Source organism: Rhinatrema bivittatum, chromosome 9, assembly GCF_901001135.1.
Source record: "Rhinatrema bivittatum chromosome 9, aRhiBiv1.1, whole genome shotgun sequence".
Taxonomy (NCBI): domain Eukaryota; kingdom Metazoa; phylum Chordata; class Amphibia; order Gymnophiona; family Rhinatrematidae; genus Rhinatrema; species Rhinatrema bivittatum.
In genome coordinates this window covers 97,034,667-97,061,748 of record NC_042623.1, presented here as the reverse complement: position 1 = coordinate 97,061,748, position 27,082 = coordinate 97,034,667, and the positions used below count along the sequence as shown (strand labels likewise).

Sequence of the window (27,082 nt, the reverse complement as noted above, 5' to 3'; positions counted from 1 at the left end):
CCTGCAGTGCATGCTACACATGATAAGATGGAAGATTGGAGAACCGGAGTCACCAGAACATTAAGATACTCGGTGTGTCTGAAAATATATTTATTTATTTAACACTTTTCTATACCGACCTTCATGGTTAAAAGACCATATCAGATCGGTTTACATCGAATTGGGGAACTGTAACAAAACCATAATTTGAAAAAGGAAGAACAATGTTACATTCAACAAGGAAAGTCAACTTGGAAGCATAGACTGCTGGAAAGAAAGGCCTAAGAACGCAGTAAACAAATATACTAGATTCTAGATTATTAGAATGGTTTCTTCTAGATTATTAGAATGGTTTTAGTCTCGATTTTTGTAGGAATTGGGCTTTAGTGAGGAAGAATAAGCAAACATTCGTTTTTAGTATGTTCACTGGCATGGGAGCACAGGGTGTGATTAGTGACAGACTGCGACTGTGAATGGCCAGAATACTTGACTTTAATGATACGATGAAGATCATACATGCTTTTAAATAACTTGCTATGATTTGACAGGGATAAGCTATTGATCTTGCTCTTTGATTCATAAAAATGTAAAGAAATGTCTCATGTGCAACAGTTAGTATAAGAAGAGACAAAAGGAAACAATTGGAATACAATAATATCTGAAAATTTTAGATATTGAAATATTGAAAGGTGTCAGCAAGTCAGACAGTAACTTCTCTTGAGCATTACCTGGATGACACTCGAGGATCTGAAAAATTACTTCTACTGTTGAGTTTATGTCTTTTTTTCTTTTCATGTTTGGAATGGACAGGAGTCCTGCTCGTTAGCATGCTGCTTTAACTGAACCTGACCTTTTGCTATATGTGCTGTAACTACTTTTGCAGTTTCAGGACTTTTTTTCTGTCTTTGATTTTGATAGTTATCTTTGACTGTGGATTTGGAAAAACTGTTTTGCTTTGATAGTGCTGTGCCCATTTTCTTTTTGGCACACATGTTCTTTGTTATTATTTTTGAGCTACACCTTTTGGGAGAACTGTTGCTTATTTTTTCTGATTTGTCTGTTGGTGGGTGAATGCAGAGATGTGTATGTGTGCTGGGAAATGGTATGTCTATTCTGTATTAATTGTGTGTGAGTGAATGGGGGTGGCACCTGAGAGTAGAATATGTGGATTTGTTTTTGGTGTGTGTATATAGTTGAATTGTGTGATCTGTATTCCATTGGGAACAGGTGAGGATGTGTGGGTGGTTGGGAAGGGGTTTAGGGATGGGTGGGATATTGACTCCATGTGTTTCATGTGCAACCTTGTACAGTATAGTGGTCAGCTCCAAAGAGTAGATGTGGTCTGGTGTTTAGGCTAGGGAATGCCAGACCCTTTATTGTCTGTGCTATCTTGCTCTGTATTTTTAGTATTTTGTCACTTCCCAAGAGTACAATATAATTTATTGAAATGCTGCTGGAATTAGTTCATCAAAGGAAAAATATTGAGGATAAATTAGAAAATCCAAATCAATGGTCATAATTCAGATGCTCTTCTCCCGACTGAAGAATCTGTTAAAATATTAAGATGTGTTGTTTATTCAGGATTCAATAACACAAATTCATATTATTACTGTGTCCTGTACAACCTTCAGACATTATGGTCCCCTGACATAGCCATAGCCCTGTTTCACCTTATGGCTTCTTCAGGAGGGACTAGAACTGTCAAATAACATAAAATATAAAAGTCAGGGTCATCATAAAAAGAGTATCAGGACAAGCATTACATAAATATATTTAACAATAAAAGTGAAATTAATCAAAGGAATACAACCTAGCAGCTTGTTATGATTTAAGAAAAACAAAACACACATACCTGAGGAAACTTCAAACAGCATACCCCTCAGTGATATACACAAGACAGCGTTTGACAGAATCTGTTCAAAGCTCTCAAACGGTGTGAAAGGATCAAGTGATCATGAAAAACCAATCAGAAACAAGATATAAAGTTACATAAATAAAGACCAGTCTATCTCCCGATTGAGACCAGAGGGATGCAGGGTCTGTACCTTGAAAATTCATTTTTCCTTTTGCAATAAAACCCAATCCCTATTGCCGCGGCGAGGGTGCGGGGAAACCCAGTCAATAGCACAGAAACGGAGATCAAATGGCTAAAATCATGCCAGTAAGGGGTGCATTCTCAATCTGTCTGTGAATGTTCCTACAGTGTTCATAGATCAGGATTTTCAAGGGAAATATAGTTTTCCCCACATACAATAAATTGCAGGGACCCTTAACATACACCACCCAAGAAGAATTGCAATCAGATGTTAAACGCAAATCATAGGATACATTCAGAAAGGGGTGTCTGAATGTGGATAGTGTTAAAGAAAGATCGCATGCTAGGCATCCTCCACAGGGTCGGTGGCCTGTTGGTGAGTGTAGAGGAATCGTGCTTGAATTAAAATCAGAGGACACTAAAGTGTCTCTAAGATTATGGTCCCCCAAAAAAAGGCAAAGCGAGAAAGATCTTCAAAACATTTTAAAGGGGCCAATAAGGACCAAATGAAGTGGATAACTTTACAGATCTGGCCAACTTGAGATGAAAAAGGAAGAATACACGTGAGACCCAATGACTTGTCTTTAGGATGTGGAAGAAAAAGTAGGTCTATATTCACATAAAGGGCACATTTATAAGCCTGTTGTATGACTCTGCGTGGATAGCCATGTTCAAGAAATTGTTGAGACATGAATGTAGCCTGGGTAATAAAATTATGTCAAGAGGTACATACACGACGCCACAGGCAAAAATGTTGACTAATGGTACTCTCACGAAGAGAGAGCAAGTGTGATAAATATTATAAGCGAGGAGTGCGTTTTTATTGGTACTTTTCTTATAAATTGATGTAATCAACTTGTTCCGGACAATGATGACTAGCACATCTATGTGGCAGACTTTGAATCTTATCTATTCTTCTCTTTTCTGACCTTTGACAGTTACCTGGCATAGGTTCATTGATAAAACAAAGAAAAAATGTATGGCTCAAAAATTAATAAAGCACTGTTCAATACATAAGTCCCCAATATTATTTGATTAGAGACAACAAGGGAACTTTTCGAAATACAATACACTTATAGCCTGATTTTGAATCCCCCACGCGAGTAAAAAAACGGGGATATGCTCGTGGCCGGGCCTTGCACATGCCACGCGCATCTTCAAAAGGGCCCGGCCATGCGCGTAATCCCTGTTACGCACCGAAGTGCTGGGTCCAGAGGCGGCCGGTACAGTGGCCATTTGCTGCTGTACCGGGGAAGGGACTGCCGGCGTGTGCAAGTCGCTACTGCTCCAATGGAGCAGTAAGCAACAAAATAAAAATAAAAGAAAGGTAGGGTAAAGGGGAAGAGGGAGAAGCCCATTCGTCACCGCACAAAATTTGCTAAAATCTACCCCACCTTGTGCCGCCCACACATACACGCATGAATTACAAAATCCGGCGCGCGGCCCGCCAATTTTATAACATGCATGCGCCATTTTTGAGTGCTTTAAACTGGTTCTGTCAAATGCTATCTATATATATCACTGTGGGGTATGCTGTTTGAAGTGTTCTCAGGTATATGCCCATTGATTTGGAGTTTCTAGTTTATCCTCACATTTTTCCCTTGATGATTCCAAAACCTACGTGAGGTTTGTATATCCACTCTGACTTCATTATTTTACTGCAATCAGTTCCTCAATTAAAAGGAAAAAAATTATGTCTGCACTAAAGCAGATATGGTGTTAAAGTAGCATTATTGGGGGAAAACTGCTGCGTGTCCCGGCCGCATGGGTGCCGCGACCGGGCCTGCTCACCTCGCGCTTCCCTCCACTAGCTCCGGTCTTGCCGCTGCTGCCAGCTCCCGGAATCCCCAACGCTCACCGCGGCCCTCTCCGGCTTCTTCCATGCCGCAGGCCTCACAGTGAAGCTCGCGTCGGGGCTCCGTGTCTTCAGCCGCCTTGGCCCCACTCCTAGGCACGCACGCGACCGACGTCCTCAGTTTTAAAGGGCCAAGCGCGGGAACCTGACTCAGACGCACACTGATGACATCACGTAGCCCTAGTATAAATAGCAAGGCCCTGTCCCCAGGACCTCGCCTTAGCAATCGGGTCGACACTGTGGTGTACTAGTTTGCCTATTCCGTGTTCCAGTGTCTCCGTGTGTTCCTGTGTCCTTACTCAGGTAGTACCTTCTCGGACTGATTTTGGGTACTGACCTCAGCCTGACTACTCTCTTTGCCTGCTACGACCATTGCCATTCACATACACACACACACATACACTCATCCCAGGTAGCCTCCCATTCACACACACACACACACCCACACAACCCAACCTCCATTCACATCCTCACACCCCAGAGGCAAGCTCCCATCCACACACACACACACCCATCTCAGGCAACCTCCCATTCACTCACACACACATGCAGGCCAGGCAGGCAGGGTCCTTGGGTCATTACTCCTCTGCTGCTGCTGGCAACTTGAATCTTTTCCATTGGTGAGAGCAGCCATTCTGCACCTCCTCCTGCATTCTGGCATTGCGAGATGAGAATATAGGGAGTGCTAGCACCGCAAGGGTTAAATTATTGTGGAGCCGGCACTTGAGGAGAAGCTGCAGGACAGGCTTCTTCTGCCACCGGTGGAATGGGGCCCACTGGTGGACAGACAGGCCTCCTGCTTCTTTCACCGCGTCCCTTCCCCCCCCCCACGGACAGGCCTCCTGCTTCTTTCACCGCGTCCCTTCCCCCTCCCCCCGCCCCCGGATGTGCCACCCTGTGCAATTGCACGGTTTGCACACCTGTTTGCGCCAGGCCTAGGACTACATATTTGAATTTTATAAAATTCTGGTTGATTTAGTAACACAACTTTTATCTGCTATATTTGAGGCCTCTGTTACAAATGGAGAGCTGCGAGCTGCCACATTCACTTAAAGGTGCATTCATAACTGCTTTTCCTAAGAAAGGGAAAGATATGGAGCAACCCTCTTATAGACCCCATATAAGATAGCAATGCTTTTACTGGATTTGATTTCTAAAGAGGAGGTTGGTTTTATGCAGGGAGGAATGCTGCAATGAATGTGTGTAAGGCCCTGTAATTGCTATGCAAACATGAGACTGTATGAGGAAAAATAAACATTCAGGTTCAAACTTCTCTTGCTGGAGTGAAAAAAAAAACCCAGGTACCTAGTCATCCAGGCACCTAACACTTGTTTCTCTGTATCTTCCATGCAGCCCAATGGAGGCCATGATACTGGACCAAAATGAGGAAGAATGGCTGTTTTACTTCCAAAGAGGACCTGGGGATGTTACGACACAATCCTTTCCACCACCATATCTGGGCTTTGTTTACAGGATCAGCATCTATATGCTGGCAGCCATGAATCCTAAGTAAACATGTGTGTGTATGTGTGTGAGTGCCTGGGCCTCATGGTTCTCCCCTCTATTATGCTTCTAAATATGAGGAGGAGCTATAGGGCCTAGGAGTGCAAACTTTGGTTGGGTCTCCATGCTGCCAGCCCATGGACACTGTGTTTACAGACCTGGCCCAAGAGCGGGCACAGAAGCACTGAAGGAAGACATGGAAGCAAAATGGGAGGGGGGAGGGGCAGAAAAGCAGGAGCAGAGAAGAGGACCATGGGGTATTTAAAAAACAGAAGAGGAGGATATGGGAAAAAAAGAAGAGAAGCATGGAGAAGATAGGGAAATAAAGATGGAAGCATGAGGCAAAATGGAGAGAGGACAGACAAATGAACATATGACAACTCAACAAGATTACAGAAAAGTGAGAGGAAATGGGTGAAAGATGGTAGATATTGGTAGATGATAGAAGGATGATAGCGACTGGGTGTGAGAGGCTAAAAAAGACCCAATAAAAGGGAGAGTAGCCCTGCTTTTTTTTCCCCCCATTCCAACTCCTGGGTATAAAACTGTTACTTTAGTTCCTATCCACCTTTATCTCCTTCTCTCCTACACTTGCTTTTCACACCCCCTCAGGCTCTTGCTATCTCCCTACCCCCCCTCTCTCCCTTTTCCTCCGCTGCTCCCCTTCCCCCATTCCCGGTTATTTGTAATTTCTATTTAATTTCTCCATGAGTTTATTGTGAACTGGTATGATGTGACTCACGAATATCGGTATATTAAAAGTTCATAAATAAATAAATAAATAAATAAAATAAAATAAATAATGGAGGAATGCAGAAGAATAGACAATATACAAAAAAGGAGAGGAGGGGATGGAAGCAGAGAAGAGGAACAGAAGTGAAAAAAAAAAGCAAATAAAGAAAAATAAGTCCTCACTCAAAAAGCAAACTCTGCGCTATCCTCAACAAAATGAGCAAAATGAAAAAACCCCCACCATGAAATGGCAAACCAAATTAAGCGTGAAAATAAACAAAAAGAAGAAGAACAAAAATCATTTTTTACTTGGCTCCTAAATTTTTGGCTAATGTTTTCTAAATATTTTCCTACTCCGTTTCTTACCATTTTGGATAGCTACTAGTGTTTAGCTCCCACTGAACAGCTATTTTTGCAGAAAGCCAAACATTTTAAGATGGAAATTACTACCTCCAGAAGAGCCAAACAAGGGGCAGACATATGAAGGGTTTGTGATGGTGTCATTTTCATAGTAAGAGTTATGCGCTACTCTCTGCTGCATCAGTGCAACAGCAGCAGGCCTCAGTATAATAAACATGAAGGTAGTTCCTCAATGGGGAGTGGTGAGAGAGTTAGCATTCTGCACTGTGTTATTCAAACTTAATTATTCCATCTAATCAGGATTCTGTGGCATATTCCATAGCTTTCCATGAGGGACTGTTAAAGTGCTTTCCATCATAAATGCTTTTTTATAGATACATTGCATATATGTAACTTTTCATACGTTTATTCCACTTTACATGACATCCGATCCTTTTTTTTTTTTTTAAACCATGATAAAATTACACTAATATATTCCATCCTTGCAAGGGCAGATTTAGGATTTTGCCACCGCTAGGCACTCTGTACTTTCACCATACTACCTCTTGCAAGGGTTTGTTACAGGGTAGCAAAGGACTGTTTTCTGCAAAATAAAGATTCAGCAGAGCTAGGCAGCAAATATTGGCCTGCCTGCTGCCCCTAAAATGTTTGCTGCCCTAGGCATAGGCATAATGGGTGCCTACTGACAAATCCAGTACTGCATCTGTGGCACCAATTCCATTTTAGGGTAAAAGCCTGCATTTTCAAAAGAACTGTACAACTTGAAACCATATCTTAATTATTCTCATCACATGATTTTAGAGAGAGAGAGTCAAATATCACAAAAATATGAAGACCAAGCATCTACTGTGAGGACTCTGTGTATGGTGCTGCTCTCCTGCCAGCTGAGGCCCTCAGTGGATCATGTAATCTACTGCCCTATGGCTTGGACATCCTGCTGGCGGCCATATTCAAACTCTGCCACACCCTAATAAGCATGCCTCACCATTGCTCCCTGCCTCAGCTTGGAGTCTTCTTTGGTAGAATATAAGAACATAAGACTTACCATACTGGGTGAGACCAAAGGTCCAACAAGCCCAGCATCCTGTTTCCAACAGTGGCCAAGCCAGGTCACAATACGTGGCAGGATCCCAAGGGGTAAATTGATTCCAAGCTGCTTATCCCAAGAATAAACAGTGGATTTCTGCAACTCTCCCTTAATAATGGTTAATGGACATTTCCTCCAGGAACTTGTCCAAACATTTTTTTTAAACACAGCTACACTAATAGCTTTCACAACATCTTCTGGCAATGAATTCCAGAGCTTAATTAGAAGTTGAGTAAAAAAAAATATTTTCTTTTATTAGTTTTAAATGTATTACCTAGTGACTTCATTGTGTCCCCTAGTCTTTGTACTTTTTGAAACAGTAAACTGATTAATGTTTATTCATTCCATTCCACTCATTTTATAGACCTCTATCATATCTCCCCCCAGCAGTATCTTCTTCAAGCTGAAGAGTCCTAACCTCTTTAGCCTTTCTTCATAGGGGAATTGTTCCATCCCCTTTACCATTTTGATCACTCTTTTCTGCACTTTTTCTAATTCTGCTAAATCTTTCTTGAGTTGTGTTGACCAGAACTGAACACAATACTCAAGATAAGGTTGCACCATGGAGCAATACAGAGGCATGATGATATTCTCTGTTTTATTCTCCATTTCTTTCCTAATAATCCCTAGTATTCTATTTGCTTTCTTGGCTGCTGCTGCATACCAAGCAGAACATTTCAACATATTTTCAAGGATGACACCTAGATCATTTTCCTAAGTGGTGATTCCTAATGTGGAACCTTGCATTGTGTAGCTATAATTTGAGTTACTCTTTCTTAAATACATCACACTGCACTTGTCCACATTACATTTTGTTTGCTATTTGCATGCCCAATCCCCCAGTTTTGCAATTTTTCACAATCCTCTTATGATTTCACAATTTTAAATAATTTTGTATCATCTGCAAATTTGATCACCTCACTCGTTGTTCCCATTTCTAGCTTGTTTATAAATATATTAAAAAGCCGTAGTCCCAGAACAGATCCTGGGGCATTCCACTATTCAACTTTTTCCATTGGGTAAATCTACCATTTTGCCCTACTCTCTTTTTTCTTTTAACCAATTCGCAATCCACAATAGGACACTGCCCCCTATTCCATGACTTTTTAATTTCCTAAGTCTCTCATAAGGGACTTTGTCAAATGTTTTCTGGAAATCCAGATACACTATATCAGCTGACTCACCTTTATCCACATGTTTATTTATGCCCTCAAAAAAAAGTAGCAAATTTGTCTCTAGTTGTGGCCTCCTAATTCTTATACCCTAGCCTTGTTTCATGCTCTGTTTTGGGTCCCAGTAAGGTTGCCTTCTTAACCTGTGTTTAAGGCCTAGTTCTGACTATTTGGTTTGTTCCTAGTCTGAGCTTTTGTCATGTGTTTCCTAAACTGGCTCGAGGATTATGGCCTTCTGTTTGTCTTTGCCTTGTTCTTGTACCTTATCTGCTCCTCTGTTTCATGCTGCACTCTCCTGTCCTGTCTTGTGTTTCTGGGTGGGCACCTTTCTGTTCTTGTTTGCTTTATTACAGCCTTGCTCTATTCCAATGGGTGCCCCTTATATTCTGTTCCAATGCACCTTCAGTTCAAGTCCTGCTGGCCACCAGAAACTAAGGACTCAATCCGAAGGAGAGGCTGACAATAAAGGCAGAAAATCTTGCACACTTGTTGTTCCCGAGTCCAGCCTGCTCCTAGCCCTAGGGATTACCCAGCACCGGCAGTAATGCCCTGACATCTACCTCAAAACGTAGAGAGCTTCCAACAAAGCTCTGACTCGACCAAGTAAGCTATCAAGTTAAATAAACTTCAATATAATATTATAAATTGATTATACAAAGAAAAGGAATAAATTTAAAATTTACCTGCCAAGATACTGCACCCAAAACTGCTGTTGCCAGAAGGCTGAAAAAGACTAGTCGCTCTGAAATTAGGCAAAAATGGCGCATTCCTTTTGATGCCATGACTCTGTCAAGATTGTTGTGATCTCCCCTATGAGTATAATAGACTTTGTGACAATCATTCAGTTTGGTATGAAATCCCCAGAGTGTTATGAGAAAAATGATATGACAGACTAACCAAAAAAATCCAAAAATGGAAAATCCTGGTATTACAAAATACAAAAAATTCACTTCTCTTAATTTAAAGGCTGACAGAACAAAAAAGATGAGTTCAGTGATCCCAACCAAAATGACTGACAATCTTCTACAAATTCCACCACGGTATAAATAAGGTTTCCATCTTTCTGTAACTGAAAGTCCACTGAAGTATACATCAAGAACAGGGTCGCAAATTAGGCAGCTGAAGAAACAAGCCAAGGCATATGGGTTGGTATCAATCTTCAAAGACGGGAAAAATAGTAGGGATGCAAGGATGCCAAATATTGCCAAGTTTGGAACTGCAAGGAAAGATTTCATCCGCAAGTCAATAAGCAGCATGGCCAATGCTACAACCAACAAAACAATGCTTATAGACTTGTTGACCAGCATCATTGTGCTGGCAATAGCAAATCCAACCAGTTCTAAGAATTCTACTGTGGTCAACAATGTGGGTCGATAACGAACACAACCACAAACCCTCTCCACCAAAGAACACAGTGTCCTTAACACCATGGAAGAAAGCAGCAAATATTTGGTTGCTTCTTCTTTTACATCATCTTGAAATGCAGAGTTATCAAGAAAACAGAGCAGGCCAAGCAAAAATCCAAACCAAAGATTAGAAAGACTCAAACTTGCTGCTTCCATTGAAAAATAATAGTAGAGAATGCTGGCAATCCCAAGAACAAACAATCCCAAGATGAAGATTACTAGGATTAGAGTATCTGCTGTATTCTCCCATCTGACATACAGGCCCATGCAGATAGCTATTAATAAACTGACTCTGGCTAAGTAGCTCAGATATCGGATCGAAGAATGCATGTTTTCTTCTCTGTTTGCTTCTTCAAGTCTAGTCATTGCTGCATAAAGACAGTGACTGACACAGTAACGCAGTGATCTGCACATGTAAACTGGCTAGATCTTGACCCACTCCAGGAAATCTTTTGAGTTTCATGCATCAATGACCATTTCTGACACTGTCACAAAGTCATCAGCATTTCTTCAACCACAACCTTGTGTTTGGAAATCCTGGAAAAAAATAAGAACAAAAAAGTACTAAGTTCATATAACAAATCAAATCATACCAAGTTAAATGAAAATACAATTAAAAGTTTACCATGCAATATTCATAAGTCACTCAAAGTCCTCTCTTTATTAGGACAGTTAATTCCAATAATCACATACACACAGGACACACATACTAGTCTGGAGAATTTGCTTAGTCTTTTTCCTATATAGAGCAGGTATAGTTAAAAAAAAAATTACTGAATTATGAATACGATGACTGTGCATGCCGATTTTTTTGTTTGATATTCTTGACATAGTGAATATTCTTTAGAACTCTGCATGAATAAACATACAAAACAAAATTCACAGAACAGTTTATAATAGTGAATCAATGCTAAATACAGCAACTAAAGAGAGAGCTATGCACTTTTTAGACTGAACAAACAACTGTGGCCACCAGATTTTGAAATCTGGTGGCCACATTTATCTGGAGGCACAGGTGCACTAAAGAAATTTATGAGTCCCCCATGGTAGCAGCCTGGATAACTGTGAACATTAGAACCTAGATGTCCGAAGGAGAAGAAAGCTAATAAAGGCAAAGATCCTTTTGCTGATACAATCCACTAACAAGGTGAATCTTGCTTTTAGAATAAAGAACCTAAATCATTCTTTAAAACCCCTGGTTTTCAAAATATTTGAAAACGTTTTAAACTACCATATCACACTGAGATTCAGTGGGCTCCTGTCAGATCATGCCTACTAGATTCTGATGGCAAATCTTCTAATTAAATTTAAACTACCTTACACAGCTCAGTATAGTCATTTTGCAATTTTTGTTAAGCACAAATAGCTAAATTTTTGAAAACATATACAGTGCTGAGAAAAAGTTTGCGAACCCTCTAGGATGATCTGTATTTTGGCACAATTTATGCTGAAAATATGATTAGGTCCTAATTTAAACCCTGATGAGTGAGAAAGATAACCCCATTGAATAAATAACTGACAAAAAGGATATATTTTGATTTACATAAGAACATAAGATATGCCATACTGGGTCAGACCAAGGGTCCATCAAGCCCAGTATCCTGTTTCCAACAGTGGCCAATCCAAGTCACAAGTACCTGGCAACTACACAAACATTAAATAAATCCAATGCTACTAATGCCAGCAACAAACAGTTACTATTCCCTGTGGATTAATAGCAGTTTGTGGACTTCTCCTCCAGGAATTTATTCAAAAAGATTCAACAAATATCCATGTGTAAAAAAAGTATGGGAATCCTTCATTAAGTAACTGGTGGCACCTTCTTGAGAAACAATAACTTCATCTCAACATTTCCTGTAAATATTGATCAGTCTCTCATATTGCCCTTGAGAAATATTTGGCCCATTCTTTCATAAAGATTTGTTTCAACTCTGACATCTGAGGGCTTCCGTGCATGAACAGCTCGCCTCATTTTGCCACAACATTGGCCAATCTAAAACATGAAATCTCTTCTTCAGCCATTCTGTAGTATACTTATTTGAATATTTAGTCATTGTCTTACAGTATAACCCACTTTCCGTTCAGCTTCAGCTCACAGATTGACATCTTGATATCCTCCTCTAGGAATTTTCAGATATAAAACAGAATTCATGGTTCCATCAAGTATGGCAAGCTGTTCAGGTCCTAATGCAGCCCCACATTATGATACCTCCACTACACAGTCAGGATGAGATACTTTGGAAGGCAGTATTTGTTTTGTATCTAACAAAACGTTTGCTATTGTGACCAAAAAGTTCAATTTTTGACCCATCTGTCCAGAGAACACTATTCTAGAAATCTTGTGGGTCATCCATAGGCTTTCTGGCAAACCTGAGGCAGGCAGTAATGTTCTTTTTAGAGAGCAGTGGTTTCCTTCCTAGCAATCCTCCCATTCCCATTCCCATTCAGTTTTCCCATTCCCATTCCTTCCTAGCAATCCTCCCATTCCCATTCAGTTTTCCCATTCCCATTCCTTCCTAGCAATCCTCCCATTCCCATTCCCATTCAGTTTTCCCATTCCCATTCCTTCCTAGCAATCCTCCCATTCCCATTCCCTCCTAGCAATCCTCCCATTCCCATTCAGTTTTCCCATTCCCATTCAGTTTTCCCATTCCCATTCCTTCCTAGCAATCCTCCCATTCCCATTCAGTTTTCCCATTCCCATTCAGTTTTCCCCATTCCCATTCCTTCCTAGCAATCCTTCCATTCCCATTCAGTTTTCCCATTCCCATTCCTTCCTAGCAATCCTCCCATTCCCATTCCCCTTCAGTTTTTTCCTGATGGTTGATGTATGAATCCTTGTATCAGCTGTGAGAGACGCCTGCAGACCTTAGATGACAAGGTGATGCCACAGATGGATTTTCTGGTTTGCTCTTGGGGTGATCTTGGCTCAACTTTTCCCATTTGTAGATTATCTAATCTGGCAATGAAAAGATGGAGCTCCAGATGTTTAGATCAATTACTCTTATAGGTCCTCTGAAATTCCTTTTTTTTAAAAAAAATATTTATTTATAAATTTTCAATACAAAGCACAAACTTTGCAGGTCAGAAAGAAATGAGGAAATGAACAGAAAAAAAAAAAAGAATGACATCAATAAAAATAAAAAGTTATCAGAAACAAGCAGTCCAAATTTTCATAAACTCAGTACACTAAATATTGTAGGGGGTGGAAAAGAGTAGAGGAGTAATTCAGGCAACAAGAAAGACAAGAAACTGATAACATGTAAAGTCCTGATACAAAATAATAATCGTAAATTAGAGTTACATATGGGCTAGAGAAGAGGTGACAATCCTTTGAGAATCCACAAAATCTCAATTGTTCAAGAGCAAAAAAATACATAACACTCGTTTCTATAGTTGACAATGCATTTACAGGGATAGCTTAATAAAAAGGATTCCCCCATGGCAAGAACTTCAGATCTAAGTACCAAAAAGCCCTCCTTCTCTCTTGAGTTAATCTAGAGAGATTTATTTATTTATTTTTAATTTTTATATACCGATGTTCCTGTAAAGAATACATATCGCACCGGTTTACAAGGAACTGAGCAGTCGCCTCCAGGGCGGAAATACATTAAAACAGTCGCCTCAAGGCAGAATACATTAACACAAGTATACAGGAAAACTATTAAAGAGAACTTTCATAAACTCAATTAAATGTAACTGGGAACCATAAATCAGGAACATATGAGAAGGGCACCCCGACGGAGTATCGGGGTGCCCGGGCATAATGTGGGTGCCAGGCACACGCCGCGCCGGCACCCGGGGTGGGGGGGGGGGGGGGGTTGCAAGGGGGAAAGCGGGCCGCTGTGCGCGCATGCCTGCGCCGGCGTGCCCGCTTATTGGCTGCTATCCCCGAGGACGAATCCGGTCCTCGGGGAGGCAGGCCGGGAGCCCCAATTGGCTCCCTGCGAGGAAGGGAACCAATCAGCTGGAACCCAGCCGATTAGGTTCCCAGGGAGCGCCGGCAGCTCCCTCTTTGCCTGCCGACGCTCCTGGGATCGCATCCCACCCACCCACCCTCACGTCACTAGTTATGTTAAGTTATCATGTTTATATTTTATATGCTAAGTTATCATGTTCATATGGTCCTTGAGCCAATGTTGTCGCAACCGGGGAGGCGGGGTCGCCCGAGCCAATTGAGAGGCAATGTGTCGAGGGGCAGGACAATTTGGTGCTGTTGTCCTGCGGAAAGCTCCTTGCTGCAAGTGGCGGGAGCTGGTGGTCACAACCCCTTGCTGATGGCGGCGGGGGTAGTGGGTACAACGCAATGTTAACATCTGCGCACCTTGCTGACGGGTGGCGGGTGCGCAGGGAAGCTGATGTAAAATACTGGCTCGGGCACCTAATTGTGGTACAATAAAGTTGCGGCCTGTTTGATCCCACTCCTGTCTAAGTCTCGTTCATGTTATCGACTGCATTGCTTGTTATTGATTTGTGAGAGGGTGGGTGCTGGGAAAAGTCAGTCCTGGCTACCCATATTAGTACAGAGGTAGGTATATCGTCTGTCGCTTCACCAGATTTTAGCTCTCAGGGAAAGCTTGAGTGAATAGCCAAGTCTTTAGCTTCTTTTTGAATGTCAGAAGGCATGGTTCTTGGCGGAGGTCCGGTGGGAGCGGGTTCCAAAGATGGGGACCTGCAGTGGACAGAGCTCCTTTCCTCAATGAGGTTTTTGTTGGCTGGGTGTGAAGCATGTTCTGGTATGCACTTCTGATTGGTCTATTGGAGATGTGTTGCTGTAGTTGGAAGGATAGGTTGAGGGGGGAGATGTTGTGAAGATCTGAACATATTTTGACCTAAGAAAGTAGAGTTCATATTCTGAAAATAGTTTTTCATAAGCATACTTAAATCATGTTCTGATACAATTGATGCCAACAATGTTGAGCATTTTATAATCTCAGGAGCTGACAGCTCAAGAAATGCTGTCAAATTAGATAAATGTAAAGGTAATTGAGAGGACTGAGCTTGTTGTTGAGAAGAAGAATGATTAGGTAGGAAAAACACTTGGTTAATTGAAAGAAATTCTGTTGATGCTTCTATTTCCTGTCTGAGGGGGGCGTTTCTGGAGGAGGCGGGACAAAGACTTGGACTTTAAATTTCAGCATTGCTGCGGCACGCAGCAGAGCCAGCGCGCTGCTAAAGCCACGCGCGCTTAAGGGGCGCACGGCTAAGCAGGGCTTTGCCGGGCCTTTGCTGGGAGTTCGCTGGGTTGATTGGGATTTATATTTCTTTGGAATTATTTTATTAAGCTCTCTCTCTCCCGACCCCATAGAAGTGATAATTCGGTTTTATTTAATCTCCCAAGTAGGGCATTATAAAACTCAATACTGGTTTTCCTATAATAATTTCTTGGGAATGCCACACACAAAAAGGAAGGCCAAATTAAGGCCTCCTAGTGAGGTGGTATCAGTAGAAGTCAGACAAAAAACAGTATTGGATTGGTTAGATCCTCAAAATTCCCCAATAGGGCAGACCGCTCTAGAAGAGGCACTAGAACGAAGTGCATCTCCTCAGGTCAATGAAATATCTTTGAGCCCTGGGGCACCAGCTCCACCATTGCCCCCTGGGAAAGAGGGTCAGGAGGCCCAAGAGAAACCAGGGGTAAGTCAGGAGGGTGTATTGAGTCTATTGGAGATACAAGGAAAAGAAAGTCATCTCAACGATTTGCATGTAATAGAGAATAAGTCAGATGAAAATGTGCGTTTGAGTTTACTACAAAGTCCAACTGTGTTTCCCATTGAGTCTTGTACACCAAAGATGAGTAACTTATCAAAAGATAATCATCAGAATACAGAAGTGGTTATAAAATCTAATACTTTAATGCCTAAACCAAATAATATAACTATGGAAAGTCTTTGGAATGGTTTGGTGAAATTAGATTCATCTATAAATAAATTGACTGAGGTAGTATTGAGAACCTCTAATTCCTTGGTAATTAATGCAGCTGAATTAGAAAAGCAAAAGGTAGTAGTGGATAAAATAGAGAAGAAAATTACTCAGGGGAAAAAACTGAAAGTGAACAGATTGTTGAAGGTGAAGAAGTAAGAAAAAGATTGGAAAACTTGGAAAACTTGGTAAGATCATTAAACATAAGAGTTAATAATTTTCCAATTATAAAGAAAATAAATCCTATTGAATTATTTAGAAATTATTTATTACAAATTTTAAAAATGCCAGAGAAATGTCTACCAGTTACAGTAAGGGCATTTTACCTAGGGGATAAGAAAAATGTGAAAGAATGGGAACAAAAGGAATTAAGTGATAAAGCATTGGAGAATGCTAATAGATACATAGACATATCGGAATTACTTCAGAAATTTCAAGATGAGTTAGACGCAAATACAAGGGGAACATTGTTGGTTCAATTAGCTTTCTCAACGGATAAAGATAACATCATGAGATCCTTTTTTCGGAATAGAACTAGTACTTTCTATGGCCAGAAGGTCTGGATTTTTCCTGACCTTATTAAAATTACACAGGTTCGTAGAAAAAATGTCCTTCGTTATAGAGAGAAAGTACTAGAAAAAGGAGGTAGTTTTAAACTGATGTATCCATGCAAATGTAGTATAAGATTGAATAGTTGTAATTACCTATTTTTAGATCCAATCGATTTAAAGAACCTTCTTGAAAATTAATATAGAGAAAATTAATATAGAGAATGTATTAGAGAGGATCTAGATAAATGTTATATTACCTAAGTTTATATCGTTCAACTGTACCAGAATTTACACTTCTTCTTTTCCTTATGATATATAATTGAAGATAGGAAGGTGTCTGATTGATTGATACAATTTGTCACAGTCAATCCGGATACTCTTGTGTTTATTTATCGTTTCAAATAATCAACAAATAAATTAATTAAAAAAAAAAGAAATTCTGTTGAGGCATTTTTGAAAGCTTCAGAAAAATATTTTCTTAGAGTAATTTTCCCATTACCCTAGAAAAGTTAAGCAGTCTCAAAATTAAATGTCTGACAGTTCTCAAGAAATCCACTCCTGCGTGACAGAAAACGTTGTTTCTTGACCATTTCTGTATTGAGTTTTTTAATATTCTTTATTTCCTTTTGAACCTCAGAAAATCTATTTGAGTGATCTTTCAACAGGCCCCGGTGGATGAGAGGTTCTAGCTGAGTTGACATATAGTCTGTTTTCTGCCCATATAACTTTAAAGTATTCCCAAAACTTGAAACCAGCTCCCAGATGGACTCTAAAGTCATCATGGTTGGTTTCATGGGGAAAAGACAATTCACAGGAAGGTACAGATCTTACCAAAGCAGCCTCAGTGAAAAGCATCTCAGCAGCTCCAAAGCGTCCCAGCAGCTCCTTCAGCCATCATGGAAGCCTTTGTTGATATAAAAACACCACTGGTATCTGGAACCCAATCGTCTCACCCGAAGTTGGAAACTGCAAGGATGATGAGACTCTGTAGGCCCCCTTCACCACCGTCGTGCCGGTGACATCATCCTCTGGGCCGTTTCAGACCCAGCCAGAGTCACATCCAGTTAACCGCAGTGGCCATTGACCGTAAGGGCTGAGGGAAATCTCGCCTCCAGGGGAAATCAATGCTCCTCCATCAATATCTCCATCAGAGATCATGATCCCCACTAAAGCAGGACTGAGAGATATGGACGTGGTCATTAATTGCTGGCTGGGAAGCTGCACTTTCTCGGAAGGGAAAACCCTTGGCTTCCTCTTCCTTTTAGGAGGCATGCTCCAGCTAGAAAACCGGTATAAAGGAAATCAGGTAGTCACAGCAAACACTCATGACTCGCATGCCACCATCTTGCCATCCCCCCCCCCCCCCCGCCGAAATTCCTTTTGATCGTGGCAGGATGAGTTCCCACTAACTTTTATGGTGAAGACCAAACTCAAGACTCTTTGGACTTTCATAGAGGGTAGAGAGTACAAATTCAGTCATGCAGATTTACTCTGCAAGGTTATTTACTTATTATTCCATGTTTTAAGCACCTGATTCTAAATTAGCCAATTAATTGCGCTAAGAAAACTAGGTGTTCGCTTACTATTTCACACACACTGATTATAAATTATTCTGCTTGTGCCTTCTTTGTACATTACTGTACCTCAGAAACCCAGAGTTGTTTAGTTTATACTCTATTTTTGGCATAAGACTGGTTTCAATTAAACAAGGATATCATGGTAAGAACGTGCAATTCTCATTATACTTGGAGTTCACAAACTTTTTCACAGCACTGTATGGAAGATAAATTGCTGGTTTGCGTTTCTAATATAAATATATAAAAGCATAGTAGAATTTACTGCATTAGTATAGCCCCCATGAAAAATTTGTAAGTTGAGAATTATCTTTTTTTTTTTTTTTTTTAAAGGCATCTCCCTTTGACTACTGCTTCATTGACAATTTTACCAAGCACATAGGGGAGAGTGAAGTAAAGATTACCGTATACTAAACATACATGTTTGGCAGCAACCTGAAGGACTAAAGACTAGTAAAATGAAGTAAAAATAGATGTAGGCTGCAGTCCCAGTTCAGGATCCTGCTTCTTGGCTGAGCAGAGCTAGGAAGGCTGCAGAGGCAACAAGAACACCCCCTGGAGGAAGACAGAACACAATATAGCTCTTATAGCAATGTGGTAGCTGGTGAAACAGTAGAACAAAAAGTGGATATTGCAAGATCTGTGAGGGCTGCTGTAGTATTTATCCCATTTAGTCCATTACCTGCTATTAAGTTCACTTAGAGAATAGCCACTGCCATTAGCAATGGTTACATGGAATAGACTTAGTTTTTGGGTACTTGCCAGGTTCTTATGGCCTGGATTGGCCACTGTTGGAAACAGGATGCTGGGCTTGATGGACCCTTGGTCTGACCCAGTATGGCATTTTCTTATGTTCTTAAGTAAGAGTCTGATATAGATGAACACAGGAGAAACACTGGAGGATCTCTGACTGGAGCAGGATGGGGAGAATTATGGAGAGAACACTTGTAGGGAAGAAAAAAATCAATGCAAACAGAAACATAGGTGTTCTTACAAACAAAACAGTCTAACTGGCCAGGTACATCTGATTATATTAACTAAAGCTATCTGCAAGTTTAGTCTTAAAACTGCTTTTTATTTCTAAAATATTTTTCTCTCATAGCTTTTAAGGTAAGATATACACTGTTTTCACGACAGTCATAAAAAAATAATTTGTACGGTCATTTCAGCTGTTTCGATGTAGTAATAGTTTATGAAAATCATGATAGTGTTAGCACAGGCTTTTGCTAATGATCAGCACAGAATCACCCTAATGAAATCAGATTGTTAGGGATGGGCGAGTAGGACTAGCTTTCCAACAGTCATAATACCTGAGAACTTAAAGTCAGAAATAAAAAAGATAATATCAATGACACTATTTGTTGTAATAGCTGACAATAACTTACAAGTGTTTTTGTAATATTACCAATTTATGGGTATAGAATGGATAAACTATCATTTATTAATGTGTTCTATTAGCAAGGGCATCATTATGAACACCTCCACTGTGAGAGGGGGCCAGAGAGTCTTTCTACCATTCTAAGGGGGTCATTTTCTATCCCTATCGCACGCGAAAAGGGACTTTTTGTGTGCGATAGGTAGATAGGGGCGAAGTTGGGGCGGCATCGGCACCAGAAGAGGAGGAGTCGGGGTGGCGTTGGGGCGGACACTGCAGAAACTGCTGGCGGCAAAAAGGTAAGACCCCTTATCGCCGCCAGTAGCGCGCCCAATAGCGCCACCTTTCACGGTGGCGCTATTGGGTGCGAAAGCCGGCAGAGATAACACCGCGGTGGTGCAATCGCTGCTGGCTTTTGCAGGCCCGCCTCCCGCTTCACCCCCCCCCCGCCCCCTGTTACCGTGTGATTCAGGAAGGCGTGTGATTTTAGAAAATCCAGGCCTAAGTTTTTTGTAGTACAGTTCTCATTTACCTCCTGCTTATCCCATAAACTTGAATGAAAAAAAACATACAAACAAATGAAAAACAGCCATAAGACATGTAGAACAAACAAACAGAGATTGTCCTTTTAGCCATTCATTTTGATGTGATCAAGAAGTATAAACCTTTCCCAAGTTCCACATCAGATGGATTAGAAATACTTAGTCAGTAATGCAAGTGAACTTCTAATTGAGATTATCTAAAATATTTAACATGATGTGATTTACAGATGTACACAGTAAATACTCACATATTACTTACACACTAATCAAATTTTTCACTGCATTGCAAGATAAACACCACTACTGCCAGAGATATACACAAGTCCTATTTGTATTCTATTAATATTTTGAAGCAATGCAGAGTGCTTGAGTTATTTTGATGCATGTTTTTTAAGCTACACTTCTTGGAAAATGAAAAGAATCATAATTCATTAACCACTCTAAGTATAAAATTACTCAGAGAATATAAATTGTATCTTCTAGAGGGCCCTCCACAAACTCTGTCTTCTTCCTTTAATAGTGTAATACATTATCAGGCCGATACAGAAAAACGCACGGGAGAGCCAGCGAGCGCACAGGCCACTCTCCTGGGTGCGCGATTCAGGAGGGTAGCCTATGCAAATTAAGGCCCGCAGGAGCGGCGGCTGTCAGCGAGTTTGACAGCCGATGCTCAATTTAGCCTGCATTGGTTCTCAAACCCGCTGACAGCCACGGGTTCGGAAAACGGACGCCAGCATAATTAAGCGTCCGTCTTCCGACCCGTGGGCCGATTTTACATTTTTTTTATTTTTTATATTTTTGGGGCCTCCGACTTAATATTACTATGATATTAAGTCGGAGGGTGTACAGAAAAGCAGTTTTTTCTGCTTTTCTGTACACTTCCCTGGCGCCGGCAGAAATTAACACCAGCCTTTGGCAGGCGTTAATTTCTGAAAGTAAAATGTGTGGCTTGGCTGCACATTTTGCTTTCTGGATCGGGTGGGAATAACTAATAGGGCCATCAACATGCATTTGCATGTTGCGGGCGCTATTAGTTTCGGGGGGGTTGGACGCGTGTTTTTGATGCGCTATTACCCCTTAAGCTAGCGCGTCCAAATGCGGGCTAATAGTGCACTGTACTGTATCGGCCTGTTTATAAGTTATTAGGTGAGTGATGTATGTGGTGATATTAAACAGCAAGGAAGGAACAGGCTTATCAAAAGTCTTTATTACCTCTTATGAAACTCATATTTTTGTATGAAAGTCTCAAGAGCTAAAATATGGCAAAAATATTTCCAGAAGATTCTACTACTTTTCACACTCCAGATAAAATATTAATGCATCTTGGCGGCATCGTTGTATCTTCTTGAGCACTTTCCTTCACTAGAATCACTTACAAATATGGACAAGACCACACAACAGAATAATAATTTTTGGTTTATTTTTAGCTCTCCTCTCCAAATGATGCTTGAGGCAGCATATAACATTATTACTATTCAGGTACAAAATAAAGAATAATTGAACGTACCTCCAGCCAAATTGAACGTACCTCCAGCCAAAACTACCAGACACATCACGCTTAGAGATCGGGCATTCTCCACAGCCGGTCCAACTTTATGGAACTCCATTCCCCCAGATCTTAGAATGGAACCCAGCATCTCAACATTCAAGAAAAAACTCAAGACGTGGCTGTTCACGCAGGCATTTCCTAACTCCAACATTATTTAATCTCCCATCAATCAACACGTTTCGCTAGTAATAACGTTAATAAATGTTATTTATTCAATGCTATCTATACTTATATATAATTATCTGATCTTCATTTTCCTTCTCACTCCAAGTTATTGATTTCCTTGTTATATGTAACTGCTTTTTCTGCACTATTGTTCAAATTGTAAAGTTTTATTATTATTACACCCCTGTTTCTTGTGAACCAGCATGATGGGACTATCGTCCTGAATGTTGGTATATAAAAAAACTTAAATAAATAAATAAATAAATAAACTCAACTTTAATATGCAAGTATAATCACCATCTGCTAAGTTTGAAACAAAAATACAAAATGAAAAGGTTTGACCTGTTTCCATTTTGCTTGCACTAACTACCGACAATTGGTGGGGTTTTTTTTTTTTGTTTTTTTTTTTTTTAAGAAATACAAATCTACCTTGTGTTGTGGGCAGGGAGACTGCCACAGTTCTTCAGCGCTAGGGCACAAAAGTGCTGCAAGGCAAATACTTCTTAAACTTTATTTATGAACCTCTATTATATATTCTATGTATATTTTAGCAGGTGATCCAGAGTTCTCCAGTAGTAACCAGAAACCAAATTTCGTAAGGGAGACTTTTGGCCAGTCCTAGCTTTTGAATTAAAAAAAAACATCACAGTGCACTGTGCTGTTGTAGTCCTGCTTCTTCCATTTGAAATCAACAATTACAGGTACCGAACTGTAGCCGATGGCAGAAATAAAAAATATATAAGATTTGCCCCATCTGGCGCAAGATCGCTGGAGCGACTATTTCATACCGCCGTTACAGCACACCTGCGACCGTCAGGCCTTGTTAGCGCCACTCAGCAATACCCTCCATACTAAGCACTGTAACTGCAGTTGCTGGCCGAGTAAACGACTAAAAAAGCCTCCCCCCGCCTTCAAGAAAGAAAGAAAGAAAGAAAGAAAAGAAATCTAGATAAGGGACCTGAAGAGAAAGAAGCCGCCATAACTACAAGGAATAACAGCGCCCAGATTTTACTTCCGGGTTTTTCGGGATACAGGAGAAAAGGTCTGTGGTAACTCCAGGGCCTCATCTTTTTCCACTTACCTCCGCTCGGTCGCGGGAAGAAATCTTCTTTGCTCCAAGGGCGAGGGAGGGCTGATGAAAGGCTTTCACAACTGGGCAACTAAAACGGGCTCGACTTTCTTTCTATAAAGTTTGTGTTTTGACCACCATATTGGGCAACATATCACCGCGAGCTACGGCGCGCGAGCTGGGACAAAGTGTGTTGACTCGCGCTGAATCGAGCTCTCAGAGTGGGTCGCAGACGTTCAGCTTTGGGAATAGAACGGCACTGAAGTGCAATCCGTTAGTAAGCTGGCATCTGTTTTATTTTTTTGTTTGTGTGTTTGCTAAATAAAAGGAACAAAAAAAAAAAACCAATCAAAATACACAAGATTGCCATAGAATACCCCCCAAAACAAAACATGGTAACATTGGTAAGCATCACAGCGAAGCAGTATAACACAATCAGCTCATTATATACTCCACCTGGTCCACCGCTGTAGCACATTATAGGACAGTCACTGCGTATTAGGTCTCGTTTTATATATGAAATTCCTCCTCCCAAGGGAGTGAGGTGGTTTGAACTTCAGGTAGAGGATTTGTATGTCACAGCCTCCTTTACTTCTTTTGGTAATTTTGCAGTGAAATTTCACTTTAAATCCAAGGATAACAACTCCTAAATTACAGAACTATGACAGAAAGGGATTTATGAGAGAAATGTACTGAAAAACAGACTGAGCATGCAAACAGATTCTCACCCTGACTAACAACGGCAGTCATACCTGTGGGTTCCCAGTTAAGAACAAAAAAAACCTCTTATGCAGGATGAAAGAATGTATATGCATTGTTTTTCTATGGTTCTGCTTAGTTCTTGGCTTTTTAGTTAAGTAGTGATTCAGACAGGATCAAATTATAGAGAAAAAGTAGACTAAGACAGAGTATACATACAATCTCTTCCCATGGTCTTTTTTGAGTCAAGAAATAGGTAGCCTCTCTTGAAAGAATAATAGTAATGACCACCCTTGCCATTGTTTTTTGGTTTTTTTAGCTGCTGTGTAAATATTTTGAGGAGGTCCACATTCATGAAGTTCTTTTTATTTACCACACAAAATATACTGGATTGCCATGGAAAAAAAAAACAGCAGCTTGTTAAGCCCTGAAACCCCCAACCCATCAAATTCAATTACCTATAATCCCTCCCAACTCCCCCCCACCCCCCAACTTGCCAAAAATATCTGGTGGTCCTTGGGGGGTATCTCCCCCCCTCTAAGCTGTCAGCTGCCACTAATCAAAATGGTGCCGGTGGCTCTTTATTTAATTAATTAATTAATTAATTAATTATTTAAAATTTTTGTATACCGACGGGTTTCCATGTAACATAAAACTGGCCACCAGGGCTTTACATTGAAACTGATAAGAGAACTGGGAGGTGGTGGTGGTGGGGGAAACATGATGGGAATTACTGTATAAGAAAAATATAAGCAAAGTAATATGATTATAAGCGAGAGGACATGATTATATATAGGCAATAAAATTATATACAAATATTATATACAAGTAAATTGTTTACAATGAAAAAGTTCTGGGTAAGGGGGAGAGGAGAAGGGGAGGGGAGAGTAGAGGGGCAGGAGAGGGGTTTGGAGAAGAGGAGTGAAAAGCGGGGGGTTCAAGTGTAGGCTCGTGCGAAAAGCCAGGTCTTGAGGTTTTGTCTGAATTTTTTGGGGCAGGTTTCATGGCGTAGATAGGTGGGGATAGAGTTCCATAGGGAAGGTCCAGCTAGGGAAAGCACACGTTGTTTGGTGGTTGTTAGGTGGTAAATTTTGGGGGATGGAGTGTGAATATTTGCTGTGTAGGGTGTTCTGGTGGGTCTGGAGGGGAGTCGGAAGTGTAGACTGTCAGAGAACCATAGCATGTCAGGATTGTGGACGGTTTTGTGTATGAGGGTGAGGGTTTTAAACTGGATTCTGGCAGTGATAGGAAGCCAATGTAGTTGTTTGAGGACAGGTGTAATGTGTTCTTTTCTGCGGGAGCCGGTTAATATACATGCAGCTGCGTTTTGCAGTAGTTGAAGGGGGGCAAGGCTGTTTTTCGGGAGACCTAGGAGCAAGGAGTTTGAGTAGTCTATTTTGGACAAAATAAGGGCTTGTAGGGCGGTTCTGAAGTCATTGAAGTGCAAGAGGGGTTTAAGGGTGTGAAGTTTGTAATAGCAGTCTTTGATGGTGGATGATATGAATTTTTGCAGGCTGAATTGGGGGTCGAGTGTGACACCTAGGTTTCTAACAGTTTGGGAGAAAGTGTGTAGTGGGGGGGGGGGGGGGGGAGCATTGGTTGTCGGTGTGGGTAAAGAATTGATGGATTGAGGAGAGATGATCATAAGTTCTGTTTTGTTGGGGTTTAGGGCTAGGTTGAGCTGAGTGAGGAGAGAGTTAATGGATGTAAGGGCGCTGTCCCATCTTTTTAGGGCATTGGTGATGGAATCGGAGATAGGTATAAGAACCTGTACGTCATCTGCGTAGACGAAGTGTGGTAGACTGAGATTTGAAAGCAGCTGGCAAAGGGGGAGGAGGTATATGTTAAAGAGTGTGGATGATAAAGAGGAGACTTGAGGGACGCCCCTTGTGATGTTGATTGGTTCAGATTCATGGTTTTCTATTTTTACCTTGTATTGTCTGTCGCTTATGTATGATTTGAACCAGCGTAGGGGAGTCCCAGATATGCCAATGTCAGCTAGCCTATCGAGTAGAATGGTATGGTTGATGGTATCGAAGGCTGCTGAGATGTCTAATAGGGCTAGGACAGTGATGGCTAACCTATGACACGCATGTCAGAGGTGACACGCCGAGCCGTTTTTGCTGACACGCGTAGTATTTCGGGTCTATCAAATTTTTTTTTTTAATTGGCTGCGCCGAGCCTTTTTTTTTTTTTTTAATCGGCTGCGCCAACCCTTTAAAATTAGTTTTTTTAGTATCCCCCCAATGCCCCCGGGCGCATGCGGCGCAGCGACAGGCCCACGTCACCACAGCCTAAAGAAAAAGATCGCGTTTAAACGCGCTGATGCTCCTCCTCCTTCCTGTGCGGCCCCGGAAGTAAACGTTGCCGGAGCCGCGTGGGCAGGAAGGAGAGAAGCATCAGCGCGTGCAGAAGAGGAGCATCGCTTACGCTTACGGGCCGCCGCGAATCCCAAGTCGCAGCGGCCCGACAAGAGGAAGAAGCCCGGTAGCAGGGCCGCTGCAGAGCCCATCCTGCGGCAACCCGCGAAGAGGAGGCCCAGAGGTGAGAGAGAGGCTGAGGGTCTGTAGAGGGTGGGTGGGTGGGTGTGTGTGTATGTGTGTGTGTGTGTGTGTGTGTGTGTGCACGCGCGTGTATGAGATGAGTTGAGAGATTGTGTGTGAGGACCTGAATGTTTGCAGAGACTGCATGTGCTTGAGTCAGACAGCATGTGCCAGTGAGAGCCTGTGTGTATGAATGATTGTATGAGAGAGAGCGTGTGCCAGTGAGAGCCTGTGTGTATGAATGATTGTATGAGAGAGAGCATGTGCATTGAGAGCCTGTCTGTATGAATGATTGTATGAGAGAGAGCATGTGCCAGTGAGAGCCTGTGTGTGAGAGAGAGAAATGCATGTGAGAATGAGAACCTGACTGTGTGTTTGAGGGAAGAAGATGAAGAGAAAAGAAACAGAAAAAAAGACAATATAAAAGGAATTGGTGAAAAAAAAGAAAGGGAAGGTGGGAAAAAAAAAGCCTGTGACCAACCAATTAGAAAACAAAGATCAGACAGCAAAGGTAAAAAAAAAAAAATTCTTTTTAGTGATTGGCACATGTAATCTTTGGGAATGTGCAAGAATAGCAACATCCCCAGTAGTCATGTGGCAGCAGTGACAGTGGCAGCAGAGGAATGAGAGAGGTTCTGAGGTTGCTGGCAAAAGAGAGGGGGGGTCTGCCTTCAGTGTGTGCATGTGTATGAATGGGACTCTGCCTGGGGGTGTATGTGTGTGAATGCATGGGTGCCTGCCTGGGGTCTGTGTGTGTGAGAATGAATTGGTGCCTGCCTGGAGGATGGAGCGGGAGTGGTGTGAAAATGACTGGAAGCCTGCCTGGGTGTGTGTGTATGTGAGGGAGCCAGTGAGTGTGAGAGCATGAGTGTGTATGAGAAAATCCAGGGGAGTAAGAGTTTGGGTGGAGGGGGAGAGAGTGTTTTAATTGAAGATTTAGCCGATGAAATTCAGCAACAAAAAA

General features: G+C 41.4%; 1 protein-coding gene across 2 annotated transcripts in view; it reads right to left on the bottom strand.

Annotated features, from left to right (window-relative positions):
• TMEM168 (transmembrane protein 168) overlaps positions 1 to 23,193 on the bottom strand; it is a 66,614-nt gene extending 43,421 nt beyond the window's left edge. Inside the window, exons 1-3 of one of the 2 annotated variants that reach the window (XM_029615457.1) lie at positions 22,889 to 23,193; positions 18,597 to 18,731; positions 9,407 to 10,666 (exon numbers count right to left, since the gene is read on the bottom strand). In XM_029615457.1, the coding sequence (XP_029471317.1) occupies positions 9,407 to 10,543 (1,137 nt within the window). In that variant the 5' untranslated portion in view covers positions 10,544 to 10,666; positions 18,597 to 18,731; positions 22,889 to 23,193. The remainder of the gene's footprint in view (positions 1 to 9,406; positions 10,667 to 18,596; positions 18,732 to 22,888) is intronic. The other variant, XM_029615456.1, reaches the window with a different exon arrangement.
• Between the last annotated feature and the right edge of the window lie 3,889 nt (positions 23,194 to 27,082).